Below are 23,828 nucleotides of genomic sequence, written 5' to 3'. Positions count from 1 at the left end.
CATTTCAAAAATTCTTTAAAAATGAGATGTTTAATGGCGAGTTAAATTTTCGAAGGGTAGCAAGCATTGTTATAAACAGTATGTACTCATGATTCATATCAGGAATTGTATAATTTTTTTAAAAACCGAACCCGCCTACAAAACACGTAACCTTTTCTATGGGATAACTTCTTTATTTAAATCTTTATAAATTTTTGAAGACTATGTGCAAGTTTAGAATTATTACGTGCTGACAAAATTTAGTAATTAGTCAAAATTGATGGCTTCTCTGAACTTTTCTAAAGGGAAATGTGTGTCGTCTGATATTATTTAATGATACGAGTAGACTTGGACATTCAAAAAACATTCAGCTAAAAAAAATCAGCGGGAGAATTTATGCAAAAGCGAGCATCTAAATTTTACACCAGATGGTGCTGTTTCATAGAGACACCGCTATGTAACGTGAATTAAATAACCTTATTTACAGAAATGAATATAACTTCTCTCGACAATATAATAATATGCAAAATCCTTATTTTTATGTCAGTGGGTTGACTAATTAAATTGAAAAAAACTTCAATTGCGCTTGCGTAATTGGAATTTTGGGAAGGAATTAGACAGTCCGTGTTAGAGAAATTCGAAGAAGTTATGAAACTGGTCACTTTCTAGATCAAACTGTGCATTGATGTATTAAAGGACTATCATGGGTATCGTCTGTACCCACGGTCCGGAATCCGTATGTGCAGTCATACATTGTATGTACATCGATACACCTTTACCTCCCCACCTACAGCCATACAAATCAGGGTGCAACCGCATAGTATTATAGTTCTAGAAACTATTTATCTTGTATTTTAATGTATTGGGTATTCATTGTTCAGCTAAAATTAGTATTCCACTGGCTGTAGCTAACCTTGTAAGTAAATTAAGTTGCATTACAACCTCATAATACACAACTTCAATTAAAAGTTTTTTTTTTTATCAATGTTCATACAATTAGCAATAAATAAAATCTCCAATAACGCACATCTATCTCACTTAACGTAGCTCGCGAGTTTGCTGACGTCACAATAGGATTTGGCGTACAGAGTTGACCGTCATAGCAAACTCATACATTTCTTTTGAAAATAACAAATGATCTTAAAAACATAAAATGAAATATTTTAAAAAGCTAAATTGCACACTTTATACAAACATTTATAATTATCAAGTGCGAAAAATTTAAAGATGTGACATACATTGTCGCATTTAGTTCTTTAAGGTATGAGTGTGTGTTGGAACTATTTAATCTGATTTATGTTTAGACAAGTACATTGTAAAAAAATTGAACCGTATGCATTAACTTTGGTCATTCTGTATATTCAAATACCGATATAACTATTAAAATTATTTTGGCTTTAACTAGTTATCGTATACGATTACAAACTTATTAATATGCCAATAGTTGTATGGTAATTGTTTTTGCAATGAATGCATGCTTGACTGATTGAGTTTCATGAAAAGAAAAGTAGCCAAGTTTCCTCTCTTCAAAACCTTACATTAATTGCATGTGTGCATTCGAAAACATTCATTATAATTTTGATTCGATTTGCATGTTCTAATATGTGTTAATCGGCTGTTCTGGCCAACCAGCGCATTTTCATTTTTTGATTCTCAAACGAAAGAAATTGATGACGTCGGGCTAACGTCGTGATGAAAATCTTTTAAATCTTTAAAGTTGTTTTGCGAAAAACTGGCCGAGAACACATATTGATTTTTTTTTTATGAATTTATTCAAAATTATCTCTTCTGTTATTGTGTTGAGTAAAATTAAGTTCGTCTAGATCGTTTAAAAGTTTGAAGCATAGTTTTAAAATGCGGTTTTCGACTAAGATATGCATTTTACTATATATTTCATTGAAATGGCGTTGCATTATTTTATCAGCGATACTGTGTTTGAATCACGATTACATTATTACTACGCAGACGAATCTCAAATATTTTTTTAAAATAAAACCCTGAAACCTATGGATCACGTGGACAAATTTTCAAGGTAGGTTTTCTCACAAGCAGGTAAACCCGCGAGCTACCTTAAGTGTAACTTTGAGAAGCGCATATATTTTTGGGAGGCAGATATGTCGCTATATAATAGTCTGCAAGTCAAGTGAATTATCATGGTCTTTCAAAGAAATAAGAAATATGTCGACACTTGCAGTACTTTGATGATTTCTATGGCGATCGACTGCATTGCATAATGTAGTCGTATTTCCCAAGAACAAAATTTCCATTGACTTCAAACTTTTACTTATAATACATTATGAATTATTCTGTTCATAACTATAGAAGTTTAGCGTGTTTAACATGTTAATTTATTAGCCACATTCTCAGGTTACGATTTCACATCTTCAATGTAAAGGTGATTGACTTCGAACAATAGTCTTATCGTTTATAAAAGCACCCTTCCAACTGTTACTCAATTACATATGTTCTGAGAAGCGGCACAAGATTTTCGGTCGCACGTGGCGATTGAATTAACACAGACTGACCGAATAAACAAACGGGTGGGAAAACGAAACACGTTGAGGAGAAAATGTTACACATAAGGAGAAGTCACCAAAAATGATTTTCGAAAGATCTGGATATCTTTTCGCCAACTTAAAAAAAATCCAGCGCGAGCACTTGTCAGCGGTGCGGGAGGGGGGGGGGGGCGCAGCACTGAGTTCGCTTCCACACTGAAACGAACAACCCTGTAGAAAAAACTACAGAGTGATTAATATGTGGCCGATAGAACCTAATCTTAAGTTGATTAAAACTCATGTGAATATTCTTTAATATAATCATCAAATGCCTCAATTCAGGACATTCTTTTATCGTGCTAGCACCTACCGCAAACATGTAACATGGAACTTTGATTATAATTTGACTTGATTTTTAAACTACCTTGTACGCTATCGCTTAATGAAATCAATGCTTAATCAACTGTACAAGTAAAATAAATTTATCTTTTCATCTTAAACCTATATAATAGTTGAAAACATAATAAAATATAGTTCTGTCCGTACAAAATATGAAACATGAACGCGTAATAAGGTATATGTAGAAGATCACGAGCCGACCGCGGATCACTTGTCCACTCGCGCTGGATCTCCTCGGCCATGTGCGAGGGATGATCATCATTTAATATTTGTGGAGGGGGGGGGGGGGGGGGTTAAATTTTTTTAGATATACAAACCAACCATTAATTCATGTTTCCGATTTGGAGTAATATCGTTCATTAATATTCACTTACACTCAAATTTTTAATAAAATAAATACAAGATGGACAAACTTAATAATAAACATAAATTTAGAACAGTTCTTGTATTTACGGCTATATAACTCAAACATATTCATCTAAGTGTGCGTCGCGGTGTGCGAAACTTGTGTATTAGATAACCATTTACCGCTAGGTAGTGCAGCCGTGGCTGATCTCCTCGGCCGTGGACGAAGGATAGATTACGTAAAGGCACAACGCACAGACACGCACAGCTCAGAACCCAGGAAGATTTTAAAAGTTTGCAGTATAATGACCATATTCTATCAAATAGAAGTTCTTTATTTTAAACTTGAGACCCACAATTGATCTATGCCTGATATTGCTTTAGATTGAGAATGATATTGCTTTTATTAATTAACTGAACGATTTCTTAATTGACACCTAATCGTTTAGTCCATAAACTTTTATGTGTAATCAAAACTAAAACAATTCTTGAGTTTGCCGCTAAATAAACTCATATTTGAAAGACGCAACTCTCGTGTATTAGATAACCGCTGACCGCTAGGTAGCCAAGCCGCGACCATGGTGACCGATTTTCTCGGCCGCGGGCGAGGGAGAGTTTCGTTAACTTGGCCAAATTGCCGCGAGAACTGGTCAACACATATTACTTTTTACCCTCATATCATGCAATACCTGAACACAAAAACAGTTTTATGAGATCAATAAAGTCACAAACAACATTTTTTGCAGCGACGCCTATATCGAAAAATTTACCGTTTTAGAGTTATGAGGCAAAGACTTTTAAGGGATCTAGACCACTCATTTTAGGGGCTAGCCCCCTTTTTATGGTATCAAATGAAAGTTCTTAATATTCTGCACAACTTTTGTTCTTTGTGTGACTAGAAAAAATATACAACTAAAAAGTTATTGAGCAAATATTTAAGCAAAATTTTACATTTTTTGAAACATAAATTTCGATGTAATTTTTTAAGAAGTAAACGTGGGTAAATCAAACATGTAAAACTAGGAGGACAACGTTCAAGATGTCTACATTAAAGATTTGTAAATTAAAACTACTTGCTACGGATCAACTTGGAGCCTTTGCAGGTACACGAGACCCACTTAAAAAATATTCAAAGGGGAATAACTCAAAACCGGAAGTAGCGATTTCACAATATTTTGTGCTATAGTAAGCTATTGCTATTTCCAATAAACCCTGAAAATTTGAATAAAATCTAATAACAAACAAGCGAGATATTACAGTTTAAAGAAACGTCTAGAAGAAAAAGAAGATGAAAAATAATAATGAAGAATTTCCAACAGAATCAGTACAAGGTCTTACGTTGGAAACGGAAGACCTTAATAATTGATTAAGCGACTCAGATACTGAAATTGTGCACACCTTGAAATCTGTTAAAATCTTCTGTGTACGTTTCATAAACAAACGAAAAAGGAAAGGACGCTTGTTTCTCAGCGTCCAGGTGTTAATAGAGTATCAAAAGAAGATAACTTATTACAATAAAATGCGTTATTTGCATTGATTAACCAATCATAGTTAATCACCATCCCATAAATATCGTAACAATCAACGAGGAGATATTACATATAAGTTAAACAATTTAAAGTTAATTATCAAGCACAAAAATAATAACTTACAAGTATTTAATAATCGATATAAAAAAGTAAGTCGAAATTATCCGCCGAAATATACTACGTTATTAAAGTTGAATACGGAACTATGAGCGACTAAATGAATATCGGTAAGCAAAGTGGCCGCAACGTAAACAATCAAAGCATGTGAGGGGGGGGGGGGGGAGGGATAAAAAAAACTACGGGAATACAGCTGCCATGTTATAACATTCCGTTTCATGCATAAATAAGTTTTAATTTTAGTATTCATAAATATATCATACAGATGTATGAGTCAGTCACATGCTATGTTTAAACAATGAAAGTGTGATATTTCAGTCCAGGGGAAAGCAAGTATTTTTGTGCTGATTCATATTGGGATGTGACGTTTTTGAACAGTTGAACCAGTGAATTGTGTAAATTGTGCTTGTCAGATTATCTCGCTTTTGATAACAATATTTCCACATACTTATGTATAAATCAAGTTTAGGCACTTAAATAAGTGACCATCCGCAGTAAACAAGGGGTGGACAGTGTCAACTACATTATGAATGATATGTTGATTGTTGACGTATATCTCTTGTCACATTTGTTTGAGTAGATTTGTCAGATGTTGTCGATGGCATCCCTAATGTTATTTACCCCGCGGTCAATGCTCGTAAAAACGATCTTTAAAAAAAAATCACTTATTTCTTTAACAGATTTATAAACGCATGTATTTACATGAACATTTCCCTACGCCATGATGAAACTTAACGGAATAGAAATATATCTTAATTTATTAAAAATACATAATGTGTATCTAAGTACTTGTATGTACAGTGTTTGTAATCATTTAAATGTCTACTTGTTAATGGTACAATATTAATTGTTACGACGATTTCCGATGCACGGTGATTAGAATACAAATAAGTTGTCAACTGATTGGTCAACGTGTTAAACTTAAGATCTGATTCAGCAACACACTGATTTGTCAACTCGATATTTTGATCGACTAGTCCATTAGTTGTACCAGTACCAGTGTCTGCTCTCTGTGTTTGCTCTGGGTTTGCTCTGTCTCAGCTTTTGTTTACACGGGATCAGTTCTGCTTACCATTAGGTTGGGTTTGTTCAGTACAGTATTGATGGATTGTTTTATATGATGCTAACTGATTTGTTTACCTTGATAGCAGTTGTTGTCAATGGACATGTATCCTGATTTACATGTACACACACCCGATTTACAAGAATCTGCGAGCTGGATTCCAGTGCATTGCCAATCGTAGGAACATGAATTATCAACAGCGATGTTCCCTTTGAATGGAGAGAAAAAAAAACCAAATAATTATTAAACACATTCAAAGTGTTTGTTATAGTATTCCATTTATTAAAATGGCACGAGATAAAAACAGCGTTTATAAATCAAATGACCCACTTACAGAAGGTATATCTTTGATTGAAATTTGATAACAATTTTTTAAGTAATGCCATCTTAAATGTTGAATAAGGCATGCTTACGAAAAACCATACACTAAAAATGTTACTTCTTAAAAATGTAATAAATCAATCTTTTATTTATTTAAAATTCAATACTTTACATAGAAGTTTAGTTACAAATATTACCACCGAGTTTATTTATTTTTTCAATAGCTTTCAATTAATGCTAAACATTTTAAGGGATTTTGCAAAATGAATAAATATATAAAAATATGAATTTAATAATAAGATAATTGATAAATTAATGAATTTAATATCTCATTTTGAAAAATTACATCATACTTCATAATTTTTGTGCATTATTATACACATTTAAAATGAACTCTTTCAAGATAACCGTGGTACTTCTATTTACAAAGCAAATTGATGCATTTTGTGGGAGTTTAAGATAAGATAGTACGTAGATAAGAACAATTACCGTTACGTCATATTTCACCAAACGTTTTCAATTTGCCCTACAAAAAGCAGTTCCAGATTTGCCTTGAAGGGGTCTACGGCAAAATGTGTTCAAGACATGTTTTAAACATAATACGTTGAAAATACGTTAACATACATTTAACATAATAATTTTCATAGTTTTGTTGAAAATATGATGAACATCTGCTTGAGAAATACGCATTAAACCTTATCATGTTGTTGGAAATCATATGTTAAACGTATATTGGACATATCATACTAGAACTAGCATACTAACAACATATGTTTTTTTCAGACATATGCTCAACATATGTTTTTAATTTAAGAAACGTTAATTATACGCATCTCTTTGCTTAAACTTAACATGTCATAATGATTTCATGTATAACAAATGTGTAATCATTTTTTTAATAAAAACGATTCGTTAAAAAAATTATGCTATAAGCATGAATAAGTTTTAATTTTATTTATATTCACAAGTATATCATACTTCATATCACTAAGGCAGAATATTTAACTGGATGACTTTTAGCCTAAAGGTAAGGATCGCAATATCATTTATTGCATTTCAAATTGATATTATTCCACTGTCGGTTGCAATAGAGCCAACCTACAGCCTATAGCTGAGGGTTGTATTTGTTTTCTCTGAGATATTCGAATTGAAATACTATAAGTATGTCAAAAATAGACTGACATTATCGTAGTTTATCAATTTGAAAGTACTATATTTAAACTATTTAAACTTTTAAGGTTGGTAGAAACGTCTGAGTCAAATATAGGGATTAAAAAACAAAGTGCATTTAAAAGAATATCGGAAACTTTTAAACGATACATGGCGATGTTAGGTCTAGGAATATTTAACTCTGTTAACTGTTCCTGAAAAGGAAAAATAAATGCTTGCAAAGTGCATGCGTATATCTGCGTGCAAATATCGTGAAAGTATAAATTAAAAAAGCCTTTTTATAAGTTTTGACCAGCTCAAATGGTTTGAGTTTTAAACTACCTGATATACTTAATTAGTGTTTCAAATAGTTTATGTATATATTGAATATGCGGCTGTGCATTTGGGGATGAATTCTCAAAATATTATGTTAACCCATATATTTACCTTCATTGCAGTTGTTGTCAAAAAACATGTATCCTGTTTGACATGAACACTTCCGAAATCTACATGAATTGGAATATGCGGTTCCTGTGCATTGTCTATTGTGTACACATGGGTAACCAACAGCGATGTACCCTTCAAAAGACGTAAAGCAAAAGGAATAAACACATTATGAATGTTTGTTATACTATTCCATTTATGATAAGAGTATTTCAAAAGCAAAACTAATGTTTTATTATCTACCAACAGAAGGTAAAAAATCTTATTTTGATTTACCTACACAGGTAAAATTTCAGCATGTGGGACAAATGTAGAACATAGTTTGAACATATAAATTATTCACAGTATGTTCAAAATATGTTTGTAAAATATATTGATTCTATGTGTGCAGATAACAACTATATTAGGTATTTATCATAATCAAAACATAGATAGAACATATGTTGGTAGTAACCCAACGTTAAATACATGTTGACCATATGTTTGGATTTAGATTAATAACCATAGTTAATATCAACAACCGACTGTCTTCATTGTAGTTTTACTGAACAAAAGCACTAAACTTGAACGTAAAAAGTAGGTTGAAATGTTTAAGGAATATTTGAGTCAAATACATTGAATAAATCATACAGGAAAAGAGGGTAGAATATTTATAGAGGTTCGTTCCTCTGTTTTTTTGTAGCCATTTTGGGTCACTTCTATTCTGGAAATTATGGATCTTACATTGATTTTACTCATAAATTAATATTTTATAATGCCAATTTAACAATGTTTAATATTAGATGTAATCCTGTAGGTATTCTCCCTAAAAAAGATGGGGGTTGGAGATTAATTACAAACCTGTCTGCCCCTACTGGTAACAGTGTCAACGATTTCATTGACCCCGCATTATGTCCAGTTTCGTATGCATCCTTCGATCAAGCAATAACTATGATCAGTTCCTTGGGTAAAGGTTCATTGTTATGTAAAAATAGACCTGTCAAACGCCTTTCGCTTACTGCCAATTCACCATTCGGATTTCTGTCTATTGGGCATGTGTATTGTAGTTAAATACTATTTTGACAAGTGTGTGTCCTTTGGATGTGCCATAGCATGCTCTACATTTGAAAAATTCTCATCATTTCTTCACTGGGTACTAGCTAAGAACTGCAATAGTCCGAATATTATTCTTTACCTTGATGAATTCCTGTTTGCGGGTAGTAGGGACACATCTCATTGTACCCAGTTGGCAGAGTCTTTTCAAACATTGTGTCAACAGTTCGGTAAACCTATCAATTCTAGCAAAATTGAGGGCCCTACTAGCAAACTAACTTTCCTGGGTTTGGGTATAGACACTGTTACACAAACTATTTTCATCCCAACCCATTAATGCTCTGAGCTTCAGACTGCACTAACATCACTCCTTCAATCAAAAAAGGTTACCTTCAAATGCAATCACTCTGCGGCTCACTTAATTTTTTTGCTAAGGCACTTCCTTGTGGCAGGGCATTTTGTCGTCGCTTTTATAATGCTACTATTGACAGAAAGAAATCACATTTTCTAATTAAAGTGACCCATGCAATTAGGGAAGGTGCTAGAATATAGATCCAGTTTCTTGGAAACTATAACGGTAAAACCCCATTCCCTGAGTTAGCCTGGTCCAGTAATAATGCACTCAATCTTATCACTGACAGTTGTGGTTCCTGTGGTTGGGGTGCATTTTTTTAACAATCACTGGACTGTAATTAAGTGGCATAACTCATGGTCACTTAAAGTCAGCATAGACATTACATTCTTGGAGCTTGTACCTATAGTTGTTGCAATCGGGTTATGGCAGGATTACTTTGTAAGCAAAAAATTAATCATAAATACAGATAATTTGGCTTTAGTCCATATTGTCAATTCTCAAACATGTAAATCACACCGTGTCATGCGCTTACTCAGGCTGCTGGTGTTAATTTGCATAAGTCACAACATTTCAAATAAAATATGATCTTATTCCTGGGTATTATAATTCTATAGCAGATTCTATATCTCGTTTTCAGTGGGCAAAGTTCAGAACACTTGCTCCGAATGCAGACATTCAGCCTACCCAGATCCCGACGGAATTATTCAACCCCTGAGACCCCACATAGATGCGATTTTATCTGCTGCCACAGCAAAAAGCACAGCTGATACGTACCGGAGCGGTCTCGAGTCATTCGGCACATTTCGTAATAAATTTTCCTTGCAGCTACTTTGGCAACCACCAGTCCACCAGTTAGATAACTATGTTGCATACTCAGCATCAAACTCCATTTCATATTCAACTGCAAGATGTTATATTAGCGGTATAAGCTATCAGCTCCAATTGTAAGGCCACACTGACCATACAAAAACATTTATCGTCAAAAAGATGCTTGAGGGAATGCATCGCTTGAATCCCTCCAAAGACATTAGAGCACCAATAACTTTACCCCTGTTAGGCCAAGTTGTTACTGCATTGTCTTCAGTTTCTGCTAACTCTTATGAAACTTCACTGTTTGCAACCGCATTTGAACTAGCCTTCTTTGCATTGCTGAGAGTGAGTGAATTTACTGTGTCGATTAGGAATGCAGTGGTGTTACTTGAGACTGAAATTCATTTATTACACTCTGAAATCCAAGTTCAGATTAAGGGCTCTAAAACTGCAACTGGGCAAGGATGCTACAATCCAAATAACTCTAAACACACAAACAACAACATTATTTACTTATTTGAATCAATACATATCAATAAGACCTAATGTTTCAGGCCCATTCTTCTGCCACTTGAATGCAAAACCCCTAACATCATATCAGTTTACTTCAATCCTCAACAAAACAATAAAAATTCATTGGTCCGGATACCACATCTTTTAAATCCCATTCATTTCGCAATGGTAGTGCAACACATATGTTTCTACAGGGTATACCTGAAGAAGAAATTAAGATCAAAGGCCGTTGGAAATAAAATGCTGTTTATTCATACATTCGAATGTACCTTGCAACACAAATACTGTTTTCTAATAGTATGCTAAGTTTGCAGGTACCCCTACCACAGTATGGATAATGGGTTCATCCTTGATCTTCTACGCTTATCAGTACTCATTTACCAATTACAAAAATCAAGACCTACATCTGAAGTCTCACAATATTTCCATAAAGTGGTTTGGCAAGAAAGGCATAGTGTGGGAGAACGTTGAGCCAGGCTTTCCTGATCTAGTCCAACAGTTTGGTTATCCAGATGTACTAATGATTCATTGCGGGGGTAACAGTATTGGTACTATGTCCTTGGATCGCCTTCAAAACTACATGAAACTGACAGTTGCCAATATTCACTCTATGCGGCCCATTTGTAGAATTATTTGGTCTCAGATCTTGCCAAGAACATATTACCGTCATATGTTCGCGCACATAGGAGCGGAAAAAGCACGCGTTAGGATCAACAGTTCCATGTCAAACTTCGTCATTGCTAGAAATGGAGGCTATATCAATTACCCAGATTTACAAAAATGCAACTCAGATTTATACCCTGATGGCACTCATCTCTCTGATTGTGCTCAAACTTTATTTTTGAATGGAATTCAATCTGCCTTGTAAAAATATTGCTTGAAAACCTTGATACTTTTCCTTCTTTACATTTATGAAGCAGTTTTTGTCATGGCATGGGCAAAATTTACCCGCTTGTGGCGGATGTCCGCAAGCATCAAGGAAGTCATCTTGATGCTTTCGTACATATGGCCGAATTTGGCATGAAGCCCCGCCGCAGATCTTGTTTATTTCCAGTGTCTCTGGCCAATAATATGGGTTTCCGTCATTTTGTCATTGTCATTGTTTTTCTACGTCATAAACTATTGAAAAGGTCGACGTAGACCCTTGTGCATAATACACTGATTGACATTGAATTTGTGTTATTTAACCATATTGAACATTTATCAAACTTCATTGATCATCATTGTTATGACCATTGTTTAACCATTGATACCTCAATTTATTGTTAATTGAAGTTATATTCTATATATTGTATTCGTTGCCATTTATTATACTACTAAAGTAAAGCCATGACAAAAAACTGCCAACAGACGTGTTTGTTATTCTATTCTGTTGAAATAATGCTTACTATGGGTGATTAAACCATAGCAACCACACTTTTAATGTTGTACAAATGATTTTGATTTTTTTTCATTGAATTGATTAGACCTTCATTGTATTAAAAAAGTGTTTGCTTCTTAATTTCAAAGCAGTGGTTGGCGTTTAAGCTCTGAAAATAAATGTTTCTATGGAACATGTGTATCCTAGCAACAAAGTATCCAAAACACAAATTGAAGATGTATTGATACTTGATACTTTTCCTTCTTTACATTTATGAAGCAGTTTTTGTCATGGCATGGGCAAAATTTACCCGCTTGTGGCGGATGTCCGCAAGCATCAAGGAAGTCATCTTGATGCTTTCGTACATATGGCCGAATTTGGCATGAAGCCCCGCCGCAGATCTTGTTTATTTCCAGTGTCTCTGGCCAATAATATGGGTTTCCGTCATTTTGTCATTGTCATTGTTTTTCTACGTCATAAACTATTGAAAAGGTCGACGTAGACCCTTGTGCATAATACACTGATTGACATTGAATTTGTGTTATTTAACCATATTGAACATTTATCAAACTTCATTGATCATCATTGTTATGACCATTGTTTAACCATTGATACCTCAATTTATTGTTAATTGAAGTTATATTCTATATATTGTATTCGTTGCCATTTATTATACTACTAAAGTAAAGCCATGACAAAAAACTGCCAACAGACGTGTTTGTTATTCTATTCTGTTGAAATAATGCTTACTATGGGTGATTAAACCATAGCAACCACACTTTTAATGTTGTACAAATGATTTTGATTTTTTTTCATTGAATTGATTAGACCTTCATTGTATTAAAAAAGTGTTTGCTTCTTAATTTCAAAGCAGTGGTTGGCGTTTAAGCTCTGAAAATAAATGTTTCTATGGAACATGTGTATCCTAGCAACAAAGTATCCAAAACACAAATTGAAGATGTATTGATACTTGATACTTTTCCTTCTTTACATTTATGAAGCAGTTTTTGTCATGGCATGGGCAAAATTTACCCGCTTGTGGCGGATGTCCGCAAGCATCAAGGAAGTCATCTTGATGCTTTCGTACATATGGCCGAATTTGGCATGAAGCCCCGCCGCAGATCTTGTTTATTTCCAGTGTCTCTGGCCAATAATATGGGTTTCCGTCATTTTGTCATTGTCATTGTTTTTCTACGTCATAAACTATTGAAAAGGTCGACGTAGACCCTTGTGCATAATACACTGATTGACATTGAATTTGTGTTATTTAACCATATTGAACATTTATCAAACTTCATTGATCATCATTGTTATGACCATTGTTTAACCATTGATACCTCAATTTATTGTTAATTGAAGTTTTATTCTATATATTGTATTCGTTGCCATTTATTATACTACTAAAGTAAAGCCATGACAAAAAACTGCCAACAGACGTGTTTGTTATTCTATTCTGTTGAAATAATGCTTACTATGGGTGATTAAACCATAGCAACCACACTTTTAATGTTGTACAAATGATTTTGATTTTTTTTCATTGAATTGATTAGACCTTCATTGTATTAAAAAAGTGTTTGCTTCTTAATTTCAAAGCAGTGGTTGGCGTTTAAGCTCTGAAAATAAATGTTTCTATGGAACATGTGTATCCTAGCAACAAAGTATCCAAAACACAAATTGAAGATGTATTGATGTTCACTGATGATAACTTAACATGTTTATAAAGAAATTAATTGAATTTTCGTATTATGAATAAATCATCTCCTGCATGATTTTTAAGGCGGAGTGTTACTTTAATAAATAAAAGCAATACATATTACAAAAACATATGCATATAAATACGTTGGATATAAACAGTTTTACATATTTCTACGTACATATACACAACGATTATGCGTGTAGGTATGTCAAAGTTACTGGTATATATAAGACTAATGAGTGTGGGCACTAGTCCAGCGGTAGTCAGATACTCATAGATTTATAACTGATGTTCGTAATGAACCTCTTAACTTGTTTATGGGTATAATTTCCGTATGTTGTACACTGTAAAGGACTACTAAATGTTTGTTAGACACATATGTGTGGGGGGAAGTATAAGAATTTCTCAATGGCAATTCAAACAGAAAATAATACTCTTCGTAAAGCATATCAAGAAAAAAATCTTGAATTTCGAAGGATAACGCAATATTGTTACTACTGACGAAAAATACAGAGGAAAAGCTAAGAAAAAAATATGATTTTATAGAAGTTTTCAGGCACATGGTTTTAAGCGACCACTGTGCTATGCAAGTGGAGATGTGAGTGGTACTTCTTTAAAAAAGAGGCATAACAATGTACACATATTAATTTTAGAACAAAACTAACGACTTATCATCATAAATTAAGGATAAAAAATAGAGTTTCTCAATAGAAAGTATCCCGTTTTATTAAAAAAATATAAAACTGGAATAAAGGTCAAGATCTAGTAAATGATTCCAGTGTCTTTTGGTGCTAGAACCATTATGACGTAATAATTGATTTGAAGAATCTTTTTCCCATACTTTACGGCTGTAAAGAAATTACGTAGAAAATTAGAGAAATTCTTGACACTCTATGTAAAATCATATAAAGAAAAAGTAATCCCGATACCTATAATTAATTTGACATCATTTTAAAGAGGAGGTCAAGAGCTTCTTTAATTCCGTTTTGCGATAGATTGTAGGCATTCTAGATACATTTTATTCGTCAAAAATGGACAAATCTCCGAAATTTGTTCCTTATCTCCTTCATATTTCATTGAAAAGTACAGTTTAAAACATGATTTTCCATTGTGTTTACCACAAATTTGAGCCCCCGTACACCCTATCAAACAAAACTATTGTTATGAAGCATCATTGAAAGAATTTATATCTTAAATATTATAAACCTGTAGTCACCTTTCATTTACTAGATCTTGACCTTAACGCACCAAATGCAATGTTTTAAATAACTTTAATTTTTAGTTTCTAAACAGGAATATTTATACTGTGGTTTCATTAATATTCAAGGGTATCAATTTTCGTGGATGAAGAGAAAATCCCAGTTTCAAGGATAGGTAAATTCGTGGCCAATGACCCTATCAATACAAAATGTTAATAGAAATTGCACTTCGATGAACATTAAGTTTCGTGGACCAACTAAACAACGAAATCCACGAAAATTGGTATTCAACGAATATTGATGAAACCACAGTAGTTAAATTCCAAATCTATAAATTAAAAAAAAAATACTAAAAGTTGGAATACCGTTAACTCCTTAACTCCCGTTATATTCCACGATGCGTATAAAACAACAAATAATCGCAACTGTCGCTTCCGAAATAGTGTATAGTACGTAATATCAGGAATATTATATAGTAAATGAAACCCTACTTTTGTCAAAAAAGAAAAAAAAACAGTCTTTTATTATTACATCCTGACGAAATGTTCTGTGTGTCTTACCTTTTCTACAGTATCCATTTACTATGATATATCCATCGTAACAATAGCAAATGGTATGATTGTTGATACCGACACACTCTGCATTATTAAATGGGTAGTTATAATTATCTATTACTCTGTATTTATCTGAAATATTGAAATATATGACTAATCATTAACATATTTGATTATTACACTGTCTCTGTGAAAATGTAGAATTTAAAATCATATTTTCATGACTTGTTGTATAGGTACGTGTGTGTGTGTGACTAACCTTCATTCCACAATAAACACTCGATATGCATGTACATGGGTACATATGTATTGCGTAACTGTTCACAAATTGACTCCTTGAATGTTTGATCAGTTCCTATTGTGACATAAACTTCACGTAAGAAGTATGTGCTCCGATTATTTAAATTATTTATATGGACGCTGCATTTGCGAAGACAAGTTCCCGCTGTTTAATGAGAAAATAGCATCATTAAGTGCAAAATTCATGTTCTACCTTTAAATGAAAGTTTAAAAAAAGATAAAGGGCGGCTTGTTTCAACATTATGATGGGGAAATATAAACCTAAATATACTAGTACATAAACTTTTAGCTGTAATAATGTTGAAATGTATTGGAGAGGGTAATGAGTGTGTGTGAGTTTTGGGCTGTGTATGTATAGTGGCGGGAGGCGAGCTACAATTCCATATCGTTACATGTTATGTTGTAAGTTCGAGAGTACGTCACTACCGGTGTTATATATTGCCCCCCCCCCCCCTTGCCATCCCCCCCCCCCCCCCCCGGACAAAAATGGAGATAATGCAGTTTTCACCCTGGAAAATGGCTGTATAACAGTTTTTCTTCCAGAAATATATGCTTCATTACAGAGGTACATAAATCAGGGAATTGTACTCATAGAAAACATTAATGAAATATCTGAAGCAATGACGATCGGACTCTCTTGTTAATATTGTAGTATAAAGCAGTGGGAATTTTCTCATTTTTAGATTACTAGTTTATTTTGCATACTCAAAAAACTAATAACTAAATGGGACTGCATTCAGTTTTAACAATTGCAAAGAAAAAATGCCATAAGAATCTACTAGTTTGCTGAAATTATTTAACGCAAATGGTAAACATTAGTATAGAATCATACATATAACGGTTATAAACCTTTATTTAATGAAAGGGATAATAATCACTTCACTTTATTGTTTCACAATATTAATAATTACATTAGTACAAAACTTATGCAATTATAAACAAGCATAAGATAAGATAATTGAATCATAGATGAATTAGAATTCATTTTCAATTTTTTTTTCAAACGTTGCATGCGGGAAACTTATTCAACAAATTTTATGAACAAAGCTTAAGTCTTGAAATAGTCCCATCCAAAAATAAACGTGTTTTTTCACGATGATCAAGCTCACATTCAAGATCCTAAAGATTAAATTTTTCATATCATAAATGCAGTTAATTTGCTACTGAAATCATGGTTAGAAATATCTACTAATTACGTGTATATTTTATCATTATGCTCTGTATATATTTTGAGCTCGGAAAACACAAATTTATTTTAAACATACCAAAATATATTTGATTTGTGACATTTTGAAAATTAACTTACCGTCATTTAGAAAATTCTCTGTATATAATAAATCAAGTCTACATCTGTTTTCGTTCTCTAAAAGACTTGCAGCTTTTTCTAGGCAAATAGTTCTGTAAAAGACACCGTTGATCAAGATGTTCATTTAAACATATGTATACTTTAAGAAGAAAAGGTCAAATAATGCATGAGAATAAATAATATAAATACTTATGAGTACATAATATTAAGAAGATTGGCCTGAAATACTAGTAATGCCAATCATCCGAAAACATACTGGATATAAAGTCAGGGCCTAACATGTTCATTTATTATCTCCTCGTGCAACTTGTTGCAAAGGGGATATAGCATCGCTGCTGTGCGTGTGTGTGTGTATGTATGCATGTCTGTCTGTCTGTATTTACATGTATGTATGTGTGTCCATTTCAGCCTTTTTTACAAAAATTCAAAGAAAACCCTCACATGCATGTTTATCAAACTTCGCACACTTCATAAGCATGTTTAAATAACAAACCATATTTATTTTCAAGAAATCCTGTTACATATTTTTTTAAAATATCGTTAAAATTACGATACTAAGAAATTTTATATACGACTTCGGTTCGTAAAAGTAAACATTTTAAATCAACCATTTAATATTTTGTTGGATGTAAGCCCTGCATGTAAAGATAAGAAGCAAACGTTTTTGAGAAATGGGGAGTTATCCAAAGTGAAAAACTGAAGCAAGCAGGAAATTAAGTTCACCCTAATTTAATCGAAACAAGCAGCCGTCTGAGCCGAATTTTGGTCTATATTTAACGAATTACCCAGAGACGTACACGTTCATAATTCAGAGGAGACTTTGACGAATATCGCCAACATGATTAACCGGGAATGAATTTCATGTAAATCGCTGAAGAATTGTTACTCTTTTAAAAATATTTGAGTCAAAATTACGACATGTTTACTCAAATTTTCTCATAGACGAGACTATGAATCAACAGATCTTTGTTACGTTTCATTTTCAATATGAAGCTTAAATTTGCCTACACTAATTGTCTAAATGCTTAATGTATGTCACTGGATAAAGAGAATTCTTTAAACTATTTTCATAAAGTTTAACAAGTTTGTGGTGTGTTTTCGCTAGTAATGGGAGGAATTGAACAACCACGATAATGTACCCATCCCCCATGGATAAACACAAAGCGTGCATGGGGATAGGAATAAATGAAATATTTTAATTCAATATGGTTTTTAACAAGTTAAATATTTGGTCTCTTCAATTACATGTTTATTTTAGAATAATGCATTTCCCCGCACACTATTTTTATTTCGCGAGGGGATGCTCCGCTTTGCAGTGACCTTGTTTTATTTGTGACCCATGTCGCACATCTGCTACATTAAACACACCGTTTCATTGACCCAGTTCCCCTAGATTCAGAAATCATGTTCCATCAACCAGACGTTTCAACTCTGTCAGACCCCAGTCGGTACAAAGAATTTTAAGTCCCAGAAAACCCAAATAAATGGGAACCCTGAACTACTTCAGTGTTTTTAACTAGCACCACAACTACATTAGGCATTATCCAAATCACAACGAGAAACACATTTTACTTCAGGGCTTTTCCAATAGCTTTAGGCTAAACTTCACAGGATTACTATCAAATCAAAACATTTAAAATCTTCTCAAGAGTATCCTGATCAAATCCAAAGTATTTTAGACCACAAAATTCATTTATGTACAATGGACAGCCCATTTTAAGTAGTAAGACTTCTTCAAATTTGCACACATCTCCTATTGGTATCGTTCCTTATAAGAAATGGTGGTTGGAGACTTATTGCAATCCGTTCTGCTCCTGGAAGTTACAGTAGTAACGATTTCATAGGTCCCTACTTTTGTACAATCAAGTATATGCTTCCTTTGATGACAAAATTTCATTTATCCAGTCTCATGACCTATCTTGCTTAATAGATGGATTTAAAAGCAGCTTTTCAACTCCTTCTTATCCTACCTACTGAATTTTGCCTATTTGGTATTAAATTCCGTGAATTTTATTGTTTTGACAAATGCCTTCCAGAAGGTTATTGTGTTAAATCTAACAATCTTTGTCATTATCATGACTACTGTCTGTCCGTAGGCCCTCGTATTTATGATGAATGCGCCAATTTTATGCCCATATTAACTTCCATCTGTAAAAATCTTGGCGCTACTAACAAAACAAACAGAAGGTCCTACCACTTACATCACATATTTAGGATTAGTGATTAATTCAGTACCCGAACACTGTTTATCCCCGATGATGAAGTCACATAGCTTACAGAGCAGCTCAATCAATTCAACAATTTTGCAAAAGTCACTTAACAACAGTTACAATTCTTATTTGGGTTACTAGCATTTTGGTCGAGAGCATTACCAGCAGTCCGTGCATTTTTCGAATATCCTATGGTGCTATGGCAGGTGCTTATAAACTGCACCACATGATTCATATTAACTCAGGGATGAAGCAAGAAGCAAAGACATTACTGATTTTTTCACATTCTTTTAATTGTACTTGACAATTCCCTGACCAGGCAGTTGTGGTCCTCGGATAATGACTTAGAATTTCTCACCGATAGCGCTAAGCTAACATGAGGTGGCGTTTATTCCCATGGGGAATGGGCTTCTATACCATGGCCAAATGAATTGGACTTTGACACAAGAGTGGACCTATCTTACTTAGAATTGATTCCATCTGTAATGGGCATATACATTTTGGGTTTTCGTTTGTCGAATTCTAAGCATTTGCTTCACACAGACAACATTGCTCTTGTATCTCTCATATCTCTCTTAAAATAATCAACATGCCAGACACCAATAAAAATCCTTCATCATTAATGTGTTATAAAAAGTATATACGACTTTAATTAGTTTATAATCCCACAGCCCTTATCAGCTGCAACGTTAACACAAAACAATTGGATACAGGTCAAGCTCTAAACATATGGATTGTATGATCTTCAATGATATCAAAAGCATAGGCTCACTTTTAACCTTAAACCACCTTAATTATATATATATATATATATATATATATATATATATATATATATATATATATATATATATATATATATATATATATATATATATATATATATAAATTTTTAACAAAAATAAGAATATACAGAATGATTTTTATGCATGTATTTTTCATGTGTTTTTTTTTTTAAATCAATTCGGATATGAAATATCTATAAATTCGTTATCCCCCTTTCTTTTTTACAATTCGCTGAAATTAAAAACAAATTATTCCTTTTTTTCTTTTATTAAATATCTTCCCTTGCATGGCTAAGTATGTTGTCCCCACCGCTCCTATTTCTCTCTCTTTTATTGATTAAGTTGTTGTCCTAAATATTAATGGTCCAAAATCAGAAAGGCCCAAGCTTACAAAACAATACATGAATGTATTCAATTACAGTCTCCATATGTTTTGACTTAAACACTGAAACACTGTTAAATTTTTTCTCAATATTATTTATTTACTGAAATAAAAAAAAATGTCATGGCAAACGAGAATAATACCATCTTCTTCTTCTTCTTCTCTCTCTCTCTCTCTCTCTCCCTCTCTCTCTCATGGATTTAATTTTTAGTCCAAGAATATGAGAACCCGAGTCAAAAAAGCATTAGCACAATAAAACGCCCGCCCTCATCGCAACCGCGAATTCCAACACAAATACAATTGTATATTTTTCTACGAATACAAAAAGACACGAAAATAATAAAGTCAAACAGTCAGTGAGTATAGTGCTGGGCAATAGAATTGTACAATAGGATACAGTGGAGTACTGTGGAAGTCAGTGAAAGGTAAAGTGAGATACAGTCAATTAACAGATGTCAGATAGCGTTAGTCATTTTTCGGGAATATATCAGTAAATTTTGAATTCAGTAGTGTAGAATGATACTTTCCTCTTCGTACTTACTTATATATGTTATAGGCGGCAGATTTGTATACTGTGATTCCAATGACACCTATACAATAAAAATCCATATCATAAAAATGCCCAACTTGAATTTAAAATCAATGAAAGAATTTAGTAAATATGCGATAAATCAAACAACTTAAAATACTATATAGCTACAATTTAAAATATCCTTACGACATTTAAATAAAGTCTTTTACATTTAGTAAATACATTTATTCGACAAGGAATAATCAAAGTACTGTCGTGAGTTGATTTTATTGATCATTATCAATTTTAAAAATTAACGATATGTTATTTTGCCGGCAAGTAGTTTATAATCTGTATTTAAATTTCGCACATTTTTATAATATGAATTTTTGAACTTTTCCGAAGAAAAATAGAAGTGATTCCATCAAACTATGTATAAGTACGGCGGCGTAGAAGGGCCAGATGAAAAAATAAATAATTCTTATTTGTTCGGACGAATAAGTTATTTGTTCGGACGAATTACGATTTGTTCGGACGAATAAGTTATTTGTTCGGACGAATTAGGATTTGTTCGGACATATAAGTTATTTGTTCGGACGAATTAGGATTTGATCGGAAGAATAAATTATTTGTTCGGACGCATTAGGATTTGTTCGGACGAATTAGCCATTTGTTCAGTTGAATTAGCTATTTGTTGGACGAACGTATTTGTTCGGACGAATAAGTTATTTGTTCGGACGAATTAAGATTCGTTCGGACAAATAAGTTATTTGTTCGGACGAATAAGTTATTTGTTTGGACGAATTAGGATTTGTTCGGACGAATTAGCTATTTGTTCGGACGAAGTAGGATTTGTTCGGACGAATAAGTTATTTGTTCGGACGAATAATTTATTTGTTCGGACGAATAATTTATTTGTTCGGACGAATTAGGATTCGTTCGGACGAATTAGCTATTTGTTCGGACGAATTAGGATTTGCTCGGACGAATAAGCTATTTGTTCGGACGAATAAGCTATTAGTTTATATGAGGAGTAATTTAGACTATCTGCTCTGGTAATGATGTAGATGAAAGGGGGGAGGGGTCAAGCCACCCCTTTCCTTCAAATGATAAATTGCTAATAATATAACCATAGGTGTTATATTATCTGACATGTATGCAATATCTGACATATTTTGCTGTCAAGCTCAATTTTCGAACTCTATCTATCTAAAGGATTGGAGTTAAATTATCATGATGCCATGGGTTTCCGATAGTCTAAAACTAATGTTAACCCTAATGGTTGTCTCTTTAGTCAACTTTCAATATATTTTTTTAAAATCAGACATAGCATCAAAAATCGTCGATATTAGTCGTCATCATATGCAGTTTCTATCTATAAATAATCTGGATGCCGCATTCGACCGATGAAAATAGGCGTCAGATGTTTCCGATAGTATGATTCATAAACAATATTTTTCAATAATAGTTAAGAAAAATGAGATACAACCTTTTGAAAATATGGTTTAAAATTGTCAATTGTTTTGTAAGCTTTTATTTCACCTTAAATTGTCCAATTATTTTAATTTTCCCCAGAACTTGATTCAATCAGTTATGATCAATTGCATGATTATTGATAACGTTTTTATTTGCGCTCCTAAGATTCCAAACAAAGGAAAACTTTACAAAGCCATATGATAATTCTAACATGTAAATACGTCATCAGAGGTCTATTTGACGGACGATAAGTATTTTTATCATTAAATTCTATTTTTATTATTTTTTTTATATTATAGTTAGGATGTCGGGTTATTTTGCTGACTTCATATTATAAAGTATAAGTAAAAATTAGTTTGTTTTATAAGTCACTTAAGTAATTGTGCGATTATTACAATTCCACGAAGCATATCAGTTAACTTTGATCGTATACATGTATATGTATAAAGTTGAGGCGAAAAATAATTTCGTATGTCCAGTGTCCCAAGTAAACAGGAGAATGACTACATTTTCAATATAAACATCGATAATCGAAATACACCTGCAGAATCATATAATTATGACTATTGGAAACCTTTCTTCTGGCATTGCGCGAAAAAAAACCTTAAAGTTACCAAAGAAAAAACCTACGCTGCCTCGAGTTGGCATACATCTACACGCGGATCTAGAGCCGGGGTGGTCGGGGGCCTTGGACCCCCACCCCGCAAACAAAATTATCTCTCAGATCCCCCCCCCCCCCCCCCTCGCCACCCCGGTATATTTTTCTGGATCCGCGCATGATCTTGTAAACTGATTAGACTTTTAACATTTATGTATCCATGATAATGAAATCTCTCTTTCTCTCTTTCTCTCTCTCTCTCTCTCTCTCTCTCTGTTCAAACAAATAGCAAATTCATCCGAACAAACTCTAATTCGTCCGAACAAATCCTAATTTGTCAGAACAAATAGCTAATTCGTCCGAACAAATAAGTGATTCGTCCGAACAAATCCTAATTCGTCCGAACAAATCCTAATTCGTCAGAACAAATAGCTATTTCGTCTAAACAAACTCTAATTCGTCCGAACAAATCCTAATTTGTCCGAACAAATAGCTAATTCGTCCGAACAAGTAAGTTATTAGTCCGAACAAATCCTAATTCGTCCGAACAAATCCTAATTTGCCCGAACAATTAGCTCATTCGTCCGAATAAAAAACTTATTCGTCCGAACAAATCGACAAATAGCTAATTCGTCCGAACAAATCCCTCGAATAAATAGCCAATTCGTTCGAACAAATAAGTTCTTCGTCCGAACAAATAGCTAATTCGACAAACAAATCATAATTCGTCCGAACAAATAGCTAATTCGTCCGAACAAATCCTAATTCGTCCGAACAAATCATAATTCGTCCGAACAAATCATAATTCGTCCGAACAAATAGCTAATTCGTCCGAACAAATAACTTATTCGTCCTAACTAATCATTATTCGTCCGAACAAATAACTTATTTGTCCGAACA

General features: G+C 33.3%; 1 protein-coding gene across 1 annotated transcript in view; it reads right to left on the bottom strand.

The window, feature by feature from the left end:
• Positions 1–17,059, bottom strand: part of LOC136274415 (prion-like-(Q/N-rich) domain-bearing protein 25) — a 34,971-nt gene extending 17,912 nt beyond the window's left edge. The window contains exons 1-5 of the mRNA XM_066081163.1: positions 16,967–17,059; positions 15,620–15,805; positions 15,367–15,492; positions 7,845–7,976; positions 6,005–6,136 (exon numbers count right to left, since the gene is read on the bottom strand). Of these exons, the coding sequence (XP_065937235.1) occupies positions 6,005–6,136; positions 7,845–7,976; positions 15,367–15,492; positions 15,620–15,656 (427 nt within the window). The 5' untranslated portion in view covers positions 15,657–15,805; positions 16,967–17,059. The remainder of the gene's footprint in view (positions 1–6,004; positions 6,137–7,844; positions 7,977–15,366; positions 15,493–15,619; positions 15,806–16,966) is intronic.
• Positions 17,060–23,828: the final 6,769 nt, after the last annotated feature.

The sequence above is a fragment of the Magallana gigas genome, chromosome 4, assembly GCF_963853765.1.
Source record: "Magallana gigas chromosome 4, xbMagGiga1.1, whole genome shotgun sequence".
Classification (NCBI taxonomy): domain Eukaryota; kingdom Metazoa; phylum Mollusca; class Bivalvia; order Ostreida; family Ostreidae; genus Magallana; species Magallana gigas.
Note: the sequence above shows the minus strand (reverse complement) of the source record. Positions and strands in the feature narration are given on the sequence as shown.